The sequence below is a fragment of the Misgurnus anguillicaudatus genome, chromosome 21, assembly GCF_027580225.2.
Source record: "Misgurnus anguillicaudatus chromosome 21, ASM2758022v2, whole genome shotgun sequence".
NCBI classification, from domain to species: Eukaryota; Metazoa; Chordata; class Actinopteri; order Cypriniformes; family Cobitidae; genus Misgurnus; species Misgurnus anguillicaudatus.
Genome location: NC_073357.2, coordinates 18,992,922 through 19,012,251, shown reverse-complemented (window position 1 = coordinate 19,012,251; position 19,330 = coordinate 18,992,922). Strand labels below are relative to the sequence as shown.

Sequence of the window (19,330 nt, the reverse complement as noted above, 5' to 3'; positions counted from 1 at the left end):
AGCACGGTCATCGCGCATCAGTCACTCCGAAAAGTCCAGGACAGGGCGATGGCAAGTACAACAAGCTCAAAGGTAGCGGTCGCAAAAACGAAGTATAAAGCACTTTTCCATTGTTGAGGTGAAAGGCAAGAATGTTTGTGTAATGTGCAACTTATGCCCATGAAGAAAAAGTCTCTCCACGTCTGTGGCAAGTAATTCTTATCTAATAAAGCACCTCACATCGTCACATGCTGCCACAAATTTATCCATTTTAGTTGTTTAACATATTTAATTTTGTAAGGGGCATTCAAGTTATTTGAAATATTAGATTTTTTTTAAGTAACACAGTAATTACTTTTCAATTTTATAATAATGTAACGCGGTTACTAACTCAGTTACTATTTGTGAGAAGTAATTAGTAACTACTAATTACTTTTTTAAAGTAACGTTCCCAACACTGATCACGTGACATACATTGTCATCACATCAATACGGAAGTAGTAGGTCATCCAGGTACTTTTCGCATACTGTTTTTGGAATACTAGGTATTCGGACATACTCGCCTCGGCTACTGCTTTTTTGTTCTATTATCATCACATATCCAACAATCGTCGAATGAATAATGAGGTCAAAAAAAACGTCTTTTGTAAACATATGTGAAACTTGAGCATGAACTGCCACAGATAGCACAGAAAGCCTCAAATGCTACACCATCTTTCATCTTAGGTCCGACCGTGCTACTCTAAAAATGAGTCAATTCCCAGCATTTTCTTTGGTTGTGTGCATGAATAATCCCTTGCTATTTTTTGTATGTGCAAAACAAAGTACTTTTATATGAAAAATGTATTTTCACTCCCTTCAGTAAAATACGAATAACGTTTGAATTCGACATGCCAAAGAGACCATTCTTGTTGGGGGTGTTTACTGTCTGCTGCTGGTAACAACCAGAACTGTCTGCAGTCTGTTAGAGTACACTGAAAAAACGAACTTTTTGGTGTAGTAATATTTATTAGATTAACTCTCATAATTTCTACATAATAATATTATTGAGAACTAGATTTTCCTAAGTAAAATGATGATAAATACACAATTAATTCATGTAAAAAATGAACTGTGTGGGAATAGTAAGTCTTATTAGATATTTTCTTGTATTATTTAAGTAAAATTTACTTACATTTATTTGCACATGTTGTAAGGAATACCCACAATTCTTTGCGCCTGAATATTTTTATTTTTTAAGCTTTATCACAGAATAAGAACTGATAAGAACTTTAACTACTTAAATATTTGTTAGCAAAATGTCATAAAGGTTTAAGCTCTTATATTATTGATGTTGTTTTGTTGTAAATAATAATTTTGTGAAGTCACCGTTCAGGTGATCAGTGTTTCTGTTCAGAACATTGTATTGTAATTCTTTCCACAGTGCTGATAATGCATGTCAGAAACACAGTTTGTGTGCGTTTCTGTTCCGAATCAAGTTTATTCAATGACTGACTTGTTGTCAGTCATGAATTGTGTGTTATAATGCCATTTATAACACTTAAAAGAACTATGTCCATATTAATATGTTAAAGAAAAAAACAAACAGAAAATACGAATTATTTAATATTATTAGGACAGCAATGCTTCAATTTAAAAAAAAAACCTAATAGACTTTACCTAAACGATTAAAATAAATCTAACTTCTAAATAAAATAATTAAGTAACATTTAATTAATTATTTAACATATGTTTTATCATGCAATTTTAAGTAAATTTTATTTGATTTTAGTAGGTAAGTTTTACTTATAAAAAAGCAGTAAATTTTACTTAAAAAAAGTCCGTGCATATTGTTACGAGGATTTTTTTAAGTAAATTTTACTAGTTGTTTTTTTCAGTGTACACAGAACCAGAGTTATTCACTTTCAAATAAAATTTGGTGGTTTATCATATGAAAAACAACCTAAATAACAATATTTGTCACAAACAGCAGCTTTTTGTGTAACATCAAAGGGTTGTCTGTAAAATGATATAAAGAAATTGCATTTATTTCACTGTATGTGGTTATGGGGAGGGCACATCAAATGTTTTTAGGTGGAAATTGTATACAAAAATGGTATTATTCCTCCCTTCAGTTGGAGTAAAATAGCTTTTGCATACATCAGGATAGAGACAAATGTCATTTTTTCTCCAAAAGCTAACATTTGCTGGAATCAAACAAAACTCTATGCAGGTTGCTGTATCAGGGCCAGAGTTACACACTTTCAAATAAAGACTTTAGAAAAAACATCAAAAAGTGCCTATTTATTTTTGTGTTTATTAGAGGACTGACAACACATACCACCATGTTAAGCACTTTTAACAGTGTTTTATGTAATTTCAAAGGGTTTCCTGTAAAATTATACCAAACTTTTGTATGTAAATACTGCATGTGGGTATGGGAAGCTTGTGAAATTGGGTAGGCAAAACCCTGGCAGAAATCCCCAAAATAGCCTCAGGTTGTAATAAAAACAATACAGTTCATTTTGTAAGGTCTTTATACACCACTGATAATATAGTTATGTGTATATTGAATTTCTGTCAAGAGTTCTAAAAGTTACACAATGCATCTTTAAACATCTAATGATCTAGCCAATAGAGAGAATATTGGCCATACTTTACATGCTTTAAAGTTCTACAGCATAAAATTAGTACACTGTCAGAAAAAAATGTAAAAAAAAACGTCCCTAGCTGTCACTGCGGTGGTACCCTTACAAAAGGTACACCTTTGCACATAGAGTTGTGTACTTTTTGAAAAGGTACTGCCCCAATGACAGCTTTTTAAGTTAATGTATCTTTAAACTTGACTGTAAACTTGACTGTCTTTCACTGCAAAACCCTCTAAGTAAGTGCAAGTTTTTTGTGCAAAAACCTCTTTGGACAAGACAGTAAAAAGTTGGAAAATCTAGAACTAGAAACATTGCAAATGGTGAATGTCAGATTGTAAAAATGAAGAAACTGAACCACACAATAGGGGGCCCTGTGATCCATTTGACTGCCACATTCGGGTTGTATTCAGGTCCAAGTATTCACCATGAACAAGTTTGAATGTAATCCACGGAGGACTTTACTAAAACATGAATGTAGCGTTTAGCAGATTCCACAAAGCAAGCAGTATTTCTGAATGGCCTGAAATCGTGATTAAGTATAATAATTATGTATATATAAATGCACACACATACATATATAATTTTAAGAAAAAAATATATTTATCTTATAAATATTTATATTTATATATAATATAAATTATATATAAATATAAACATGTATATACACATGCAAATGTTTCTTAATTAAATACATGTGTGTCTGTGTGTGTATTTATACATAATTATTATACACAGTACACACACACACATATTATGTAAACAAAAACTTTTATTCTGCAAACGATTAGTCACGACTAATCGTGAGGCAGCACTAAAAATGATTAAAAAAAATTACTACTCCAAGCTTACTATGCTGAGATGATGCGAATTTCGATTTGCAGTTATTCGTTTGGCTTTGCTCTGGCTATTGTTGATTGTCACTGAGTAAAATAAAAGCTTACGCTTCTGTAATGTTAATGCCATTTAAACTACAGTATCAGGACTTGGTCAGTGAAAATAGGGTCAGGTTGTGTAGAAAAGTAGTATCAGGACTTGATCAGTGAAAATAGGGTCAGGTTGTGTAGAAAAGTAATTTGATACGGTGAGAGTGAAAGGCAAAGGAGATGAGATAAGTGTAATTAGAAGCTAACGGAAGAGTAGGGCATGCATCATATAGATGTTTCCGAAACACTGTCAGAAAGCTAGTACGTGACACCTGTCCCGTGTGCTCCTTCTTCACTTTTTTTCTTTGTCCCTGAGGATGTGTTTCATGACCCATATCCTTTAAAAAGGCGCTCTAAAATTGGAGGGTCATCTTGTTCCAAAATACTGTTAACAGAATTACTGTGTTAAGGCATGTTCACACCAAGATAAAACTTTGTCATGAGAATTCGCCGGCTTGTGGAGTTTTTAGAAGCTTGTAGAAAAAAAAATCAACATAGAATAGAATAAACAGAAATGGCCATATCAACAAAGATGTATCCTTAAAGCCACAATGCAAGATTTTTGAAATAAAATATTTAAAAACCCATTGCACAGTGTAATATTTCATTCAGTTGTATATTTACAAATCCTTGGGAACTGTTGGGATAATGTAAATCCAGAGAAGTTTCTATTTAATATAATAGCTCATCCCTTATATAATGTCCTCGATTTCCGCTTGTAGCAACTATGGCAACACCTGTGGACACGTGCGGAAGTGGTGGTTAAACCGCATCTAGCACGCAGCTGTTGTGTCTTCTAGCTAATTTATTACAATGGCATAAAATAATAAATCCCATCTTTCCACTCTCTTTGTCATTTATGTTTTGCCTTTGTTATCGCTTTTAAAATGCGACATCTAGTAGAGAAATCCTACACATTGTGCCTTAAACGTTTTTGCCAGTACCTAAGAATGTCTGTTAATGAGCTTGAATCAGGACAAAAAATATGGAGTACAGTTTTTTATGTTGTGTAAATACATGGGTAGATTTATGCAGCTGTAAATACCTGTATATAAAAAATATTTACTGCACAATTGTGTGCAAAAAAATTCATGCCATTGTGAATAGGCCTTTACACAGTTAAATAACTTTTTTTACCATTGAATACGTTGCTATTCATTTAAATTTTTGATTTTATGAACATGTTGAAGGTTCGAGTAACATTCACCTAATTTGCCATTAATTTCTCCTTTTTTGCAGTTAAAGAAACTGGAGATGTCTCAAAAGAAGATTTTCCTGCTACTGATAGCAATCAGTAGTGTCAGCCTGCTTCTCCGCCATGGAGGTCACTTGAACTTGTAAGAACCTTTGAAGAATCAACCTGTTTGGTCTTTTCTCATTAATAACACAGAGAACAATAAAAGGAAGAGAAGGAGATTTTTCAGCAGGGTAAACAATTAAGTAAGGGCTCACGCAACTATAAAACTCCTTCACACACCCTGATCATTCTTCCTGCTGTGAAAACCAAAGATGGCACAGTGCCTCTTGGTTAGCACTGTTGCCTCACAGGAAGAAGGTCCCTGGTACCCGAGCCATGGTTAGGTCAGGTGGCTTTTGTGTGAAAATTGCCCCTCCCCCAACTTGTGTATGGGTTAAAGGAATAGTCTACTCATTTTCAATATTAAAATATGTTATTACCTTAACTAAGAACTGTTGAATCATCCCTCTATCATCTGTGTGTGTGCACGTAAGCGCTGGAGCGCGCTGCGACGCTTCGATGGCGTTTGGCTTGGCCCCATTCATTCAGTGCTGCCATTTGGAGATGAAGTTGGAGGTGACCAAACACATTAACGTTTTTCCTATTTAAGACGATAAGTTATACGAGCAAGTTTGGTGGTACAAAATAAAACATAGCGCTTTTCTAAGCGGATTTAAAAGAGTAACTATATTTTATGGCGTAATAGCACTTTTGGGAATACTTCGACTCGCCTGAAAAGTCCGCTCCCCTTCTCACTCTCATAATGGGAGAGGGAGGGTGTTACTGCGCCGAGTCGAAGTACTCCCAAAAGTGCTATTACGCCATAAAATATGGTTACTCTTTTAAATCCGCTTAGAAAAGCGCTATGTTTTATTTTGTACCACCAAACTTGCTCGTATAACTACTCGTCTTAAATAGGAAAAACGTTGATGTGTTTGGTCACTTCTAACTTTATCTCTAAATGGCAGCATTGAATGGATGGGGCTAGGCTGGGTGCTGTCGTGGCGTCGCGGCGCGCTCCGGCGCTTGCGTGCACACACACAGATGATAGAGGGATGATTCAACAGTTCTTAGTTAAGGTAATAACATATTTTAATATTGAAAATGAGTAGACTATTCCTTTAACTTGTGTGGATTAACTGTTTTTTTGCCAGTTATCCGTAGAAGCCGGAATAGCGTGAAGAATAAATAAAGGAAACCAAAGATAAAACTTCACAAGCAGAATTTCCAGTATTTCTCCTTAAGTGATTAATGGGGGAAATTGTTTATGGGAATTTTTTTAATGATATTCAGTATTACTGTATTGCTGATTGTAATATGATTTATTCTGTTGCCGGTTTCTCTATTTCCGGCTGTAGGACGTTTGAGGCATTCTGGTTGGGGTGTACATCCTCCACCCTCTCCACGGGCAGCAGTGATCCTGCTCTCAAACATACCAGTGTGGCCTTCCTAAAGACACACAAAACCGCCAGCTCCACTGTGCAGAACATCCTCTTCCGCTTTGCTGAACGCAACAACCTCACCGTGGCGCTTCCTGTTACCTCATGTGCCCACCAGTTCTGCTACCCTCGGACGTTCAGCAGCCGCTTCGTTCACCCACATACCACACCCCCGGACATCATCACCAATCACTTGCGTTTTAGCCGCGCTGAGATACGACGCCTCATGCCCAACAACACAATATACATCACAATATTGCGGGAACCAGGAGCCATGTTTGAGTCGCTGTTTAGCTACTACAATCAGTACTGCCAAAGCTTTAAACGTGTTCCAAATGGCTCTTTAGAGATGTTTCTAGAGCATCCCTGGAACTACTATCGTCCGGAAGATAATGATTCAATGTACGCACGGAATACGCTGACCTTTGACCTCGGTGGCGATAAGGATCGGCCTTCGACAGAAGCGCCAATGTATGCAACACGGTTTGCTGAAGAGCTGGAGCGAGTGTTCTCATTGGTTATGATTTCAGAATACTTCGACGAATCGTTGGTGCTTCTACGGCGCTTGTTGTCATGGGACCTTGACGATGTTCTGTATATGAGTCTTAACATGCGGACCCAATCCTCTAAAAGCAGACTCTCCAGCGTAATGACGAAAAAAGTCAGAGCCTGGAATGCCATAGATTCCGTACTGTATGATTACTTTAATGCCTCATTGTGGCGGCAGCTGAGAGCATTGGGATTACCATGTGTCGAGCGGGAAGTCCAGATGTTGCGTCAGTCACGAGATCGACTTGTACGCGGCTGCTTCGGTGGATATTTGCCGCAACTTCGCTCAGCTTCTCAGATTGCAAATAAGGAATTACGACCTTGGCAGCCAAGTAGCAAAGTGGCGATTGTTGGGTATGATTTGCCAGCCAACATAACGCAAAAAGGGATGTATCCACGAGATGACTGTTTAAAGATGATAATGCCAGAGGTGCAGTACTCACAGCTATTACTCCGATCAGAGTCGTTCCGTTATCGAAAGCGATTTTTGCAGAACTCCCAGCAGAGTTTGCGGTCCGTGGGGTCGGCTCGTGTGCACAAAGAGCCCCGAGCTAGAAATTACCTCATGTGACCCATCAGGGGCTGTTCTCTGTGCACCAGAGAGGTGCTTTGGGTACTCTGAATGACCAGCGTCAACTAATAAATACATTTATATATATTTTGCATTTTAAAAACCAACCTGGTGTCTGGGATGTCTGAAAGAACATTTTTGTTGTATTAAGGCCACCATTGACACTAAAAGCCAAACATGGTACCTGGTTTTGCATGGTTTCTAGCTGGTCCAAGCTGGTTGGCCAATTGTCTTACCAGCCGGTGGGAATGAAGTTGACCTGACGGACAATTTAGGTCAAGTTGGTTGAAGATGGTGGGCCACTGTGTTTTAATCATCAACCAGCCAGCCAGTCACTTTAAGCCTACTGGTATATTGGAAGTTGTTTGGGGGATTTTTGTTTGTGTACTTGCCTTCTGGTAATAGAATACTTAAGCTGAACAAGCGCACATTGTCATATGCTATCAATGTGCTGTGTGCTACGCCTGAGCCATAAGACAAAGTTTAGTCTCTTAAGTTGGTAACATCGAGTATTAGTGATGATGCAACTCTATCAATGCACATTTTAAAAAAATTATAATATAATATTTACACTTGCCTTGTGCAATGCTTGGGTTACAAACCTACATTTTAGGACACTGTTTTGACCACAGCCTTTACTAAGCTGAGAATAAAGAATTGATATTTAAATGCAAAGGGGATGAGGAGTTGCTCTATTCACATCACAAGAGCGAGCAATGTTCTTGTTTCTCTCTTACATGTTTTATATATTTAACTTTATATATACATAATGCATTATAATGCAGTGGTCTTATGTTTCAAATACAGTATGAATTCTTTAGGTAATATTAGAAAAGTAAACTCTGAATTCGTTTTGAAGCTAGTTTTTTATGTTTGACAACACTACTGGCATCAAACTTCTTATTTCTATAATTTACACTGGCATAACCAATGGAATGTGTTTGCAGTGACACTTAGATATATCTTAAAAGATGACAAATGGAAAAAACTTATTTTTTGTGTTTTAGAAATTACGCACTAATGGTTGGAGACCAAAGCTTCACTTTGTAGGAATGGCACAGTGATACAAAGTGTCACACCAGAGGAATGTAAAACCATATTCATAGTTAGGAATTTAAAGGTGTGACTGTAAAAGTGGATTGTTCAGCTGTCTATGCCACTTTGTACCTAAAAACACCTGCAAAAACACTGCATTACTTTTATTTACGCAACCAAATAGAAACTAAATACCTCTAAATAGCATTGCCTCTAGAACATATTAAATGTGTTATGTTAATACTGATGTATTGGCAATTCTTCAACACATTTGCAAAGGAACATATTTTTGGAGAAAATATATATAACTGCTTTCACTCAAATGTTTCGGCAATAAGGATTTTTCTAATGTAAGTCCACTCCTCTTTGTCCTAAAGAGTTTATGTCATTATCAGTGGCGCCGGTGACGTCTTTTTTTGAAGCGCACGATGCGAAGTCACAACATGTATGTAGCTTGTCGTGTGTGGTTCGTCATTTCAAAATATGTGTTTTGCACTTTGGGAGATCGTGTGTGCATCGCGTGTCATGCCAAAATAAGTGCCTGCTGCCTTGAACTTGAAAGGAGACGCTCGCGTGTGCCAGATACTCACACAATCTCATGCGTAATCAGAGTTTACTGTTTAGGAAGTGTCTTGCGTGTATTTAGGGAACGTGAGCGGCTCTTTGATCATAAACAGTTTTGACGTGTCTCCAGCAGGCACTTATTTTGACAAAACATGTGATGCACACGCATGACACATATTTTGGAAAAGGGAACCACGCACGTGACAATCCGAACACTTATTTTGAATTAGCGCATCCTCGGAAGTGCAGTCACGAGCCGCCACTGGTCATTATCCTAAGTCAAGGACACATTTTTCATATATCATTTGATAAGAGATATCACTGGTATATGTTTTTTAAAAGCCATACTGTATTTTAAAAAACAATAGTGTTTTTTCGGCAATATAGAGTGGTATGCAATTCTGATGTATACCGTTACGTAATAACTAGCTTGACTTGTAAATTATTCTCATATGGTGGTCTAGAATCTGCCTGAGACGGAATATTCTTTTCAAGTGGTCTCGAATTGACTTGATAAGGATGTATGCTTTATCTCTTTTTTAATCATTATTTTGAAAAAGTCACACCCATGTTCTACCAAATTATTTGCCTAAAATTCAGGCGGTGATTAATTAAATTTGTGTAGTACATGGGTCTCCAACATTGTTTCTGGAGGGTACCTGCCCTGCATATTTAGTTCCAACGCACCTGCCTCTAATTTTTAGGTATCACTGAACCCGAGCACTTTAGGGGAGAGTTGCGTAAACTCCATTCACTCCAATGGCAAATCATGGAGCCTCTAAAGAGGTTCTTGAAGTTACTGCAAGCCCCATAGAATTGCAGCAGAATGTGATGAAATTGATGAAAGTTTTAAGATGTTTACAAAATAAGATTGACTATTAGCACTACATGCGAATCAAATCACTTTGTTCATCAATGCATTTATAGTGGGTTATTTCTTATTAAATTAGTACATTAGGGGATAGAAAATGGGTTGAGGACAGGCTGAAGATAATTTAAGCAACACATAACAAACAACAAAAAGCCTTTTAATGGTAAATTTCATTTTCTTAATGCAGATTCATCCATTATTGTTAATTAGGGAGACTATTAAACAAGATGGCGGTACATAGTGCATATTGCTGCATAAAACGTGGGGTTGGAGGGTTTTGGCACTCACTGTGATTTTGCTGGTTAATTAAATGCAATAAATTAATGTATTAATAACTTGTAATATTAAAATGGATAATAATTGAAAGTGATGAAGATGGCATCTCCCATGTTTTCTTTTAAAAAGAAAACAACACTGAGCCAGGGGTATTATTATAATTTACAATAAATTAAACGTGCCTTACAAGTCTTTTTTAAAAATCTTGTTCTTTGTATATTTATAAATCAAACAGGCTATATATATATATATATACACACAGCACACAGTCAATTGTTCATTATAACCATGCATAAAAACAAAATATAAGCTTACATACTACACAGTGTAATGCATTTTAAAGCTTCAAAGTTGTTGGAGGCAGTGTTAACAAGGCACATCTGACCACATTAATCTTCCCATGGATTTTATTTGTCAAAAAACAGTTAATAGAACTACATAAAAATACTACCTATATTGGTGTGATATATAAATATTATAAATCAATGCATTTTTTGACTATTAATAAAACAATAACAGCTTGTCAACTCAATTTATTTCACAAACAAGCTTTTCGGACGTCCATTGTCAGAGCTCTGCACTGAACAACTTGATTTGCAGGTTCAGGTGTGTTTGATTGGGGTTGGAACTGAGATCTGCAGGATGGGTGCCCTCCAGAAATAGGGTTGGAGACCCACTGTGTAATATGTTATGAATAACTATTTATTTTGTTAGCAAATATTGTCCAAAGCACTGCGCACCTTAACGACAGTTTACCAACAATTGCTGACCAATATTTATTGTCACATTTACGGTCAAAAAGTCAGTGCATTTTTCATGAACAGAAACAAGATACTTCTGGGTAAAAAATTAAAAACCAACATACATTTTTTTCGTCTTTTCTGCGTTAGAAAGCTCTGAATACATAATATGAAGACAGACCAATGTGTTATGACCTCTTAATGTGTAATACAATAAAAATGACAAGAATGAAGTGATTTCTTCCAATTTGCTGTATACTGTATATAAGTAATAGGAAGTGCTGCTGTACATATAGTAATAATCTGTTCTAAGACTGTGAAGACAAATAGATTTATTTTGTGAAGGGTTGGGCTTTTTGGGTCTAAAACTGGATAAATATTGAATGCTGTAATAGAAATCACATCTTGTTCCATTAAATTTATTATTTGATATATTTATTTAACTCTTGAATTTAGGTTACTTTTCAAAATCTGTTTAGGGGCTTTGAATATGATGCTTCTGACAATCTGAGTTTGGCTTCTGAAGCCGTGTTAAGATGGATGTGTAAACATTAAAGCTGGAAAAACAAGTCTTTGTGTGTTTGTGCTTTATTCCAAATGTAAAATTTCTTTCCTTTATCTGTTCTTTTTATTTAAATTCTGAATGAAATACTAACCATTGAGAGTAGATTGTACAAAAACAACATATTGGCTTGCTAGGAAATTTTTGAAAATGTCAGCTGCAGTTTTATTTTAATTGTGGTCCATATGACTTCTGGAGTTTCTGAAGTCTTATAACAACAAAAAAGTCTTTACAATTTTAGTATTTTCCATAGACAAAGCAAAGGCTATATGAGGTGTTAAAGGGGTTATACAGGGTTCCCACGGGTCCTTGAAATCCTTGAAACCCTGTCTTTGTCGTTAAGCCTCATCATTGGTTGAATTTGATATACACATTGATACACACAGTATCTTAAAAGATAACACGATGTAACCTTGCTCTCATTTGAAATGTGTCCCCACATTTAGTCCTTGAATTTGAGGCTATTGGACCTGGAAAGTCCTTGAAAGGTACTTGAATTTGAAGTTAACTAAGGTGTGGGAACCCTGGTTATATAACATTGCTGAAAAGAACATAATTTTGTGTATTTTGTCTAAAGCAGTGGTCTCAAACTGACTTGGGGCCATTAGTGAAATGGACATCTTGTCGGAGGGCAGCATAGCTAATTTAACATAAAAAACGCAATATTTCTGTATATGTACTGCATTTAAATTAGATTATTTTACATGTAAAAATATAAACAGTGCTTTTAATCTTTTTCGATACATTTTTTTATAACAGTAAATAACTTTTTTTATTACATTTATGAACTGTTATAGCCTACATTTTTGTAGTTTCGTTTTGATTTATTTCGAATTTTTACGCCCCTTTCCAAAACACAGCGTCTTCTTGACAAGGCGGCGGTGGCATTAATACTACGGCGAGAATAAAAGTTATGCCTTCTTTCCGTATACATTTGGGGCGGTGTTGTGCAGACCTTCCCACACAGAGATGAAGATATGTGGGAGTGTGTTTGAATGAGGCATTGTAGAAAGGTGTAGATGAGCCTTCACTTTTAGAAATATCTCTTTGGGTCTGAAAGTTTAATCTTTGCGGCTTTCTTCTCAGATCATCTACATACAAACTAGCTTTGGCACTAGGCTTAGGCTAGTCCAAATAGCCACACTTATGGTCTTGGCCACACTAAACCCACACTACCTGGAATACCGATTCAGGGTGGTATAGTATATCCCATCATGCATCATGTTCTGCATGTAAATCGTGAGACTTGCGCCCAAACCTCGCAAGAAACTTTAAATTGTAGGCTAGTTAATAAGGGGAAATTTCACAAGACTTTTTTAAGATGTCGAATAAATCTTTGGTGTCCCCAGAGTACTTATGTGAAGTTCTAGCTCAAAATAGCATATAGATAATTTATTAACCCATTTACGCCTAAAAACTATGCTATTCTAGGATAAATACCTTTATCTCCTAAGGGTTGTCAGAAAAAACCTCAAACGCGCCAAAAATTTGCATGACACGAAGTTAAATCCCGGGAGTAATCTAGAGCGAGTAACGCAATGCCCCGCGTTTGGTGTGTACGTAGCATAATGGGCGGTATTATCCTCTTCTGACATCACAAGGGAAGCCAAATTTCAATGACCTATTTTTTACATGCTTGCAGAAAATGGTTTACCAAAACTAAGTTACTGGGTTGTTATTTTTCGCATTTTCTAGATTGATAGAACTGGGGACCCAATCATAGCACTTTAACATGGAAAAAGTCAGATTTTATGTCCCTTTTAAGGTTCAGCAAATGTTAATTTCATAGCGTTTATGTGTTCATTTTATTTAAAGAAAAATGTAAAAATATATATTTTAAGCAGCCTAAAAAACCCGAATACATTTTTGTGCAAATTGCAGACACTACCTGGATTGACATTTTTACACCTGCTAAGTGTGTCCCATCAGGTGAATAATTTTACATGCACGCTTGGGATCTTCACACCCACTAAAACACTTGGGCCAAATAAAGGAAATATGTCATGTACTGTAAGTAGTCAAGTGCTCAAGTGCATTCACCGCAAGTGTGGGTATTTGGACGCAACCATAGTTTTAATAATTGTTTGACCTTGAGGAAATGATTTACCTCTAAAAAACAGCTTAGCTAAAAGCTTTTTGGATTGCTCTTTACCTTGAGCTATTAAAAGGCAAAATTGAAGTACAGAGAGACAGAACTACTTAGAAATAAACCAAACGAATCAACAAGGATTTTTAAACATTGAGTCCCCCATAGCATTGTAATGACAGTGGTTTCCATGAGTCTTTGGAAAAGATGCCTGGATACTTTTTACATACAGTTGACAAAGGTTGCCACCATAAAAAATTTATATTAGAAGCTGAAACCAAAATGATAGAAGCACTATTTAGTTATTAGTTCTTGTACATACTGTACCATATTGAATTTTACATGTATGAAAACAAGGATGTACGATAGCATTGTATAAATGTCCTTCTGACAATCTTCTGATGATTTTATCTTCTAAATGTTTTTAAACAATTTGTCAGCTGAACAATTGGCATCAATTTACAGTAATGAATTTAACAATATAATCTATAGACAGTTTCATCGGATGCACGTGATACACGTCTAGATCCGAACCTTACTTCCGGTTTCGTTTTTTTAATGGTCTGACTATTTGCTAAACTGATCTCTTGAACAAATGCCTAGTCGAAAATAACAAATGTTTTGGTTTCCTAGATAATCTATGTGTTGTTTTTTGTGCTTGTTATATAAATAAACTACGTTTAAAGAACTTTGTTGTTATTTATTCTTAACGGAGTTTACCGGAAGTTACGTGCGGCCGCGACAGCCGCTTCTTTATGTTGTTACTGCTGAAACGGTCTATAGAACACACTACTTCCAATTGAGGGTGTGGATATTTTGCTGCTAGCCATGGCAGATTCTGAATTCATTGTGTAAGAGAGTTTGTTGAACCTTGAAATAGTCCCACAACACACTATTGCTTGCATGCTATAATTTTACAACATTATTTGAACATTAAAATAGTATATTTACTTTGAATGTGTTGTTGTCATTTCACAGAATTCCATGGGTTAAAAACAATTCGATTTACAAACCCTTGGTTATACAGGCAAATGAATGTAAAGTCTGTATTTTTCTTTTCAGTCACATACTAAAACAAGCTTTTATTAGCTGTGCCACTACTGAAAAGCTAATGAAAAGATCGTATGTAATCTGCACTGAAGCAATATTTTGTACCTTGCACTCCACTTTCCTTGGTTTCAGTGGCCCAGAAATATATCAAATGTGTGTTGTCGCATAACTTAAAATGAACAAAACAAATGATGCTAACTGATTTTATCTAAAAAATTAAAAATGCAGAGACATGAGAGTCATTACATGTTTTCTTTATTATAAAAAACAAGCACAAAAATTAGAATGCCATATACCACTAAAATAAAGTATGGGGTTTATTGTTCTTGTGATTCGATTTTCAAAATGTAGCTCATTTGAATGCTATAAGGAAAATATAACTTATTTTACCAAAACCACTTGCTTCTTTACTTGCTTTTGGCCTATGGCAAGTAGTAATTTTGATTCCTGGATGGCATGTGTGGGAGAAAGTGGCCGCAGACGACCCTTTAGAAAAAAATAAAACAGTTAAGTACAGTAGATTGAAAAGAGAGAGATAGCAGAGGGAGAGAAGGATGAAGGACATTTAAATGATAAGCAAAAAAGATTTAAACCCCACTAATGCCATACACACACACACACACACAAAACGCAGGCAGTTAAGTGTCTGGAGCATTTAAGTCAATAGAGCTGATCTTTCACCAGCAGACTAAATATTTATGGGGCTTGGAGGTGAATTATTTAAGACTCTTACAGACCCTGCCAGTAAGAAGAGATCAGCTTGATCGTTCGGGTATGAACGAGACCAACTGCCTTATGTGTTGTGGAATGAAATGTAAGCATGTGCGTGTGTGTGCAGATTGCAAGCCTGCTTAAGGCAAAGGCATTGCTTGCCAAATGCAGCTCGGTTACACTCGTCTTAAGACATCTTAACGTTATGCTTTAGTTCGCTGGGGCAACGAAATTAAGTTGCATTGTTTTAAATGAGTGTCTGTAAAATGGATGGTTGGAGTGGTTGGGTATTAATGGTCTTTTATATGATTTCTGTCAAAACATGGTAAAGACATCAATAAAGACATCACATGCAGCTTTCCTGTAACCCCAAAGGTCATGCGTTTGATCAGGGAAGGGATCATAAAATATATAGTAGTTGCCTATAAAGTAGTTGCCGAATACTCAAAGTATTTAACACTCCACTTTTTAAAAAAATATGCTCATTTTTCAGCTCCCCTAGAGTTAAATATTTGATTTTTACCGTTTTGGAATCCATTCAGCTGATCTCCGGGTCTGGCGGTACCACTTTTAGCATAGCTTAGCAGAATCAATTGAATCTGATTAGACCATTAGCATCGCACAAAAAATAACCAAAGAGTTTTGATATTTTACCTATTTAAAACTTGACTCTTCTGTAGTTACATTGTGTACTAAGACCAACGGACCAAGTTTTAATTTTCCATCGGCCTTCTTAGTACACGATGTAACTACAGAAGAGTCAAGTTTTGTCTATTTAATACATTTATCGACAAGTCAACCATAATAAAAGCATGGCGACCGAACATTTGAAAAATAAATTAAATCTAATCTGAATATATGTAACCATGTGCAGTGGCGGCCAGTGACTTCTTTTTTGAGGGCGCTCGATACGAAGTTCGTCACATCATGTATGTAGCCCATCATGTGTGGCTCCTTTTTTTCAAAATATGTGTTCTGCGCTGCCAAAATAAGTGCCTGCTGCAGACGCGTCTAAAGGGTTTATGATAAAAGAGACGCTCGCATATGCCAGATACTCGCATAATCTCATGCGAATCAAAGTTTAATGTTAAGGGAGTCTCTTGCATGAATTGTGTGAACATGAGCGTCTCTTTTACCATAAACGGTTTTGACGTGTGTGCAGTAGGCACTTATTTTGACAAAACGTGATGCACACAAGATCTCTCAACATGCAGAACACATATTTTGGAAAAGGGAACCACACACGTGATACTCCGAACACTTATTTTGAATTAGTGCCCCTCGGATGAGGAGTCACGAGCCGCAAAAAAAGAAGGCAAAAAAATTATTCCATGTGATGTGATTAAAAGGCAAAAAAAATGATAAATGCAGTGTGCATTATTTCCGAATAATTCAACTATCGTCAATTATTCCTAGTGATTTTAGGATATTTTAATGCAAGAAATCTTACATATTGTGCCTTTAAGCACCGAATCCTCTAAAACAGTGCTTCTCAACTCCAGTTCTCGGGGCGCCTCTCCCAGGACATTTTAGATGTCTCCATATATAAAACACCTGATTCGGTTCATCAGCTTGTAAATTAAGTGTGGCTTGTGTGTTAATTAAGGAAACGTTTCAAACATTCTGGCTGGAGGAGTCAGGTGTGTCATGTAAGGAGACATCTAAAACATTCTGGGGGGGGGGGGGGCAGAGGACTGGAGTTGAGAACCATTGCTCTAAAAACACTTTTATAAGGTATGTAAAACAAATCTTAAAACCGAAAAATTGTCTCTACAAATCTGCTGTACTATGAGACTGCAGAAAAGTTTCAGATTTTTCCTACAAACAAAAAAGCTAAATATATTATCTATAATTTTATTTTAAAAAATCCATCCCCTTCAACTCCATTTAAAATCTCTTAAAGAAATATTACACTTAAAAATCTGAAGATGGTTATGTCTTTCTTTGTTCAGGTGATTCACGAGTTCACACTTACAAATAAGTTGGATAGATTAAATTAGTAAACGTATTTGGCGTGCTGTCTGAGGAGAGGGCTCTGAGCTTGGAAATGTGCCCGAACGCAGAGTATTTAATGGTCTGACTAGTTGCTACACTGAACTCTTGAACAAATACCTCTTTGAAAATAACAAATGCTTTGGTTTCCTATGTAATCTATGTGTTCTTGTCTATCTTTGCTTGTTATATACAGTACAGGCCAAAAGTTTGGACACACTCACTCATTCTTTATTTATATATTTTTCCACATAACAGAATAATAATAAACTCGTCCAAACTATGGCATAACACAAATGCAACTGAGGAAATTATGTTGTGACTAAAAGCATCCAAAATAAATCACAACTCTGTTATATTTTATCATCTGAAGTGAAGTCACCCTTTGCCTAGAAATTGCAAAACCATACTCATGTCATTTTATCAAGAAGCTTCTTGAAGTTTTACTGGGCTTTTATCTGGGCTCTTATTGACAGCTTTTTCTGTAATATTCAGTGCAAGTCATCTATTTCAAAAATAATATTTTAAAATAAAATTTTAGTTTCGAATAACAGAAATTAATCTGTTTGGCACAGGTATAGTTCACTTTCAGTCGGTCACTACGACGTCACGTCGTGACCGACGAATTGGGAACTCGCTTAGAGAGACCAATCTGCTTCGTTTACTACTAAAACGGCAATGAACTTGACATTGAGATATTTGCATAATGCTGGCGCCGCCCGCCAGGTGCGTATAAGCAGCAGGTGCAAATAGGAAAATTAGCCTTTTTGCTTCGAAAGCCGGCAGTATCTGCTACTGAGAAGCTACTTTCTGCTCTTTGGGGAAACGATTGCTGAAGTTGGTTGGACTAGCAGTACCACAGCAGATGCCGCAGTGTTTCCACTACTCTACAGCTTTTTTGTTTTGAGTTTTAGTGAGTGAGTTGCTGATCTCTGTGCGCATCATCAACTGAGCATCAAAGAGTGATTTCCTTAAAAGAGTGATACGAGAGAGCTCTGTGTCTTGTTAAAGACAGCCACTCTCTCGTATATCCGGAGATCAGCATCCTTTTCAGGATGGCTTTTTGTCCATTCGATCTTGGGTGCAGCAAGTACATGGGTCTGAAGGACGGTCACAAGCGTTCTCTCTCATGCTTGACATCGAGCATGCGGAAGCTGCGTTTGCATGTTCTCACTGCGAGGAGATGTCCCTTTTGGATTTGCGCAGACGGCTGTCGTTTCTCTGGGAACGGCGTCCTCGTCCGGTGAGTGCTGAACGCCGCCACAGTGCGGCTGTGAAGCTCTCTATAAGGATGATCTGCACTTAACTGTGCTGAGCCGGTCGGGGGATTCGTCCTCCGGCTCTCAGTCTTCCTGTCCTCAGCCGGTAGAGGTGCCAATGGAGACTGCAGCGTCGTGTTCTACGATGGCTGCTGAATCCGTTGCGCCTTCCTTAGGATCCCCTTTGACTGCAACAGCCGAGGGTGGGCCCCCTCTCTCTGAAGCTGACTCGTCGTCCATCCTCCCTCTGGTCGGGTCGCGATGCGGGAGTTTGACCCGGAGATGGTGGTGTGCTCACTCGAGCGGCGGAGACCGTAGGGTTAGAGTTGGTTAACCCCCCTCAGCCCAAACCGTACGCCTGGATGACTGGTTCTTCGGAGCTGCCCGGGCTTCACAGCCCTCTCCACCAGTGCCTTTCTTCCGGTGCACGAGGAGCTGTCACGGACATGAAAGTCGCTGTACTCTACCCGGTTACGGCAGATTCAGCACCTCCCCCCTCACCTCCCTCACCAACAGAGCCACCAAGGGTTACACGGGGATCCCTCCTGTTGAGCGGGGGGTCGCGATGCAGTTGTGTCCGACCACCGCTGCCTCCTGGAAGGACCGCCCAACCCTTCCCTCCCGGGCTTGCAGACAGTCGTCCGGTTTAACGGGTGCTGCCCACCAGGCTTGCGGAGAGGCGGCTTCGGCTCTGCACGCAATGGCGTTGCTGCAGGTCCACCAAGCGAAGGCCTTGCGGAATCTGCACGAGGAAGGACATGACTCACCCATCTTCTCGGAGCTCCGGGCTGCCACTTATCTGGCTCTCCGCGCTATGAAAGTGACAGCGCAGGCGATTGGTCGTGCGATGTCCACACTC

General features: G+C 37.6%; 1 protein-coding gene across 4 annotated transcripts in view; it reads left to right on the top strand.

Annotated features, from left to right (window-relative positions):
* Nucleotides 1-8,000, top strand: part of gal3st3 (galactose-3-O-sulfotransferase 3) — a 29,828-nt gene extending 21,828 nt beyond the window's left edge. For all 4 annotated transcript variants that reach the window (XM_055195333.2, XM_055195328.2, XM_055195331.2 and 1 more), the window contains 2 exons: nt 4,769-4,866; nt 6,125-8,000. In XM_055195333.2, coding sequence (XP_055051308.1) covers nt 4,769-4,866; nt 6,125-7,325 — 1,299 coding nt within the window. In that variant the 3' untranslated portion in view covers nt 7,326-8,000. The remainder of the gene's footprint in view (nt 1-4,768; nt 4,867-6,124) is intronic.
* Nucleotides 8,001-19,330: the final 11,330 nt, after the last annotated feature.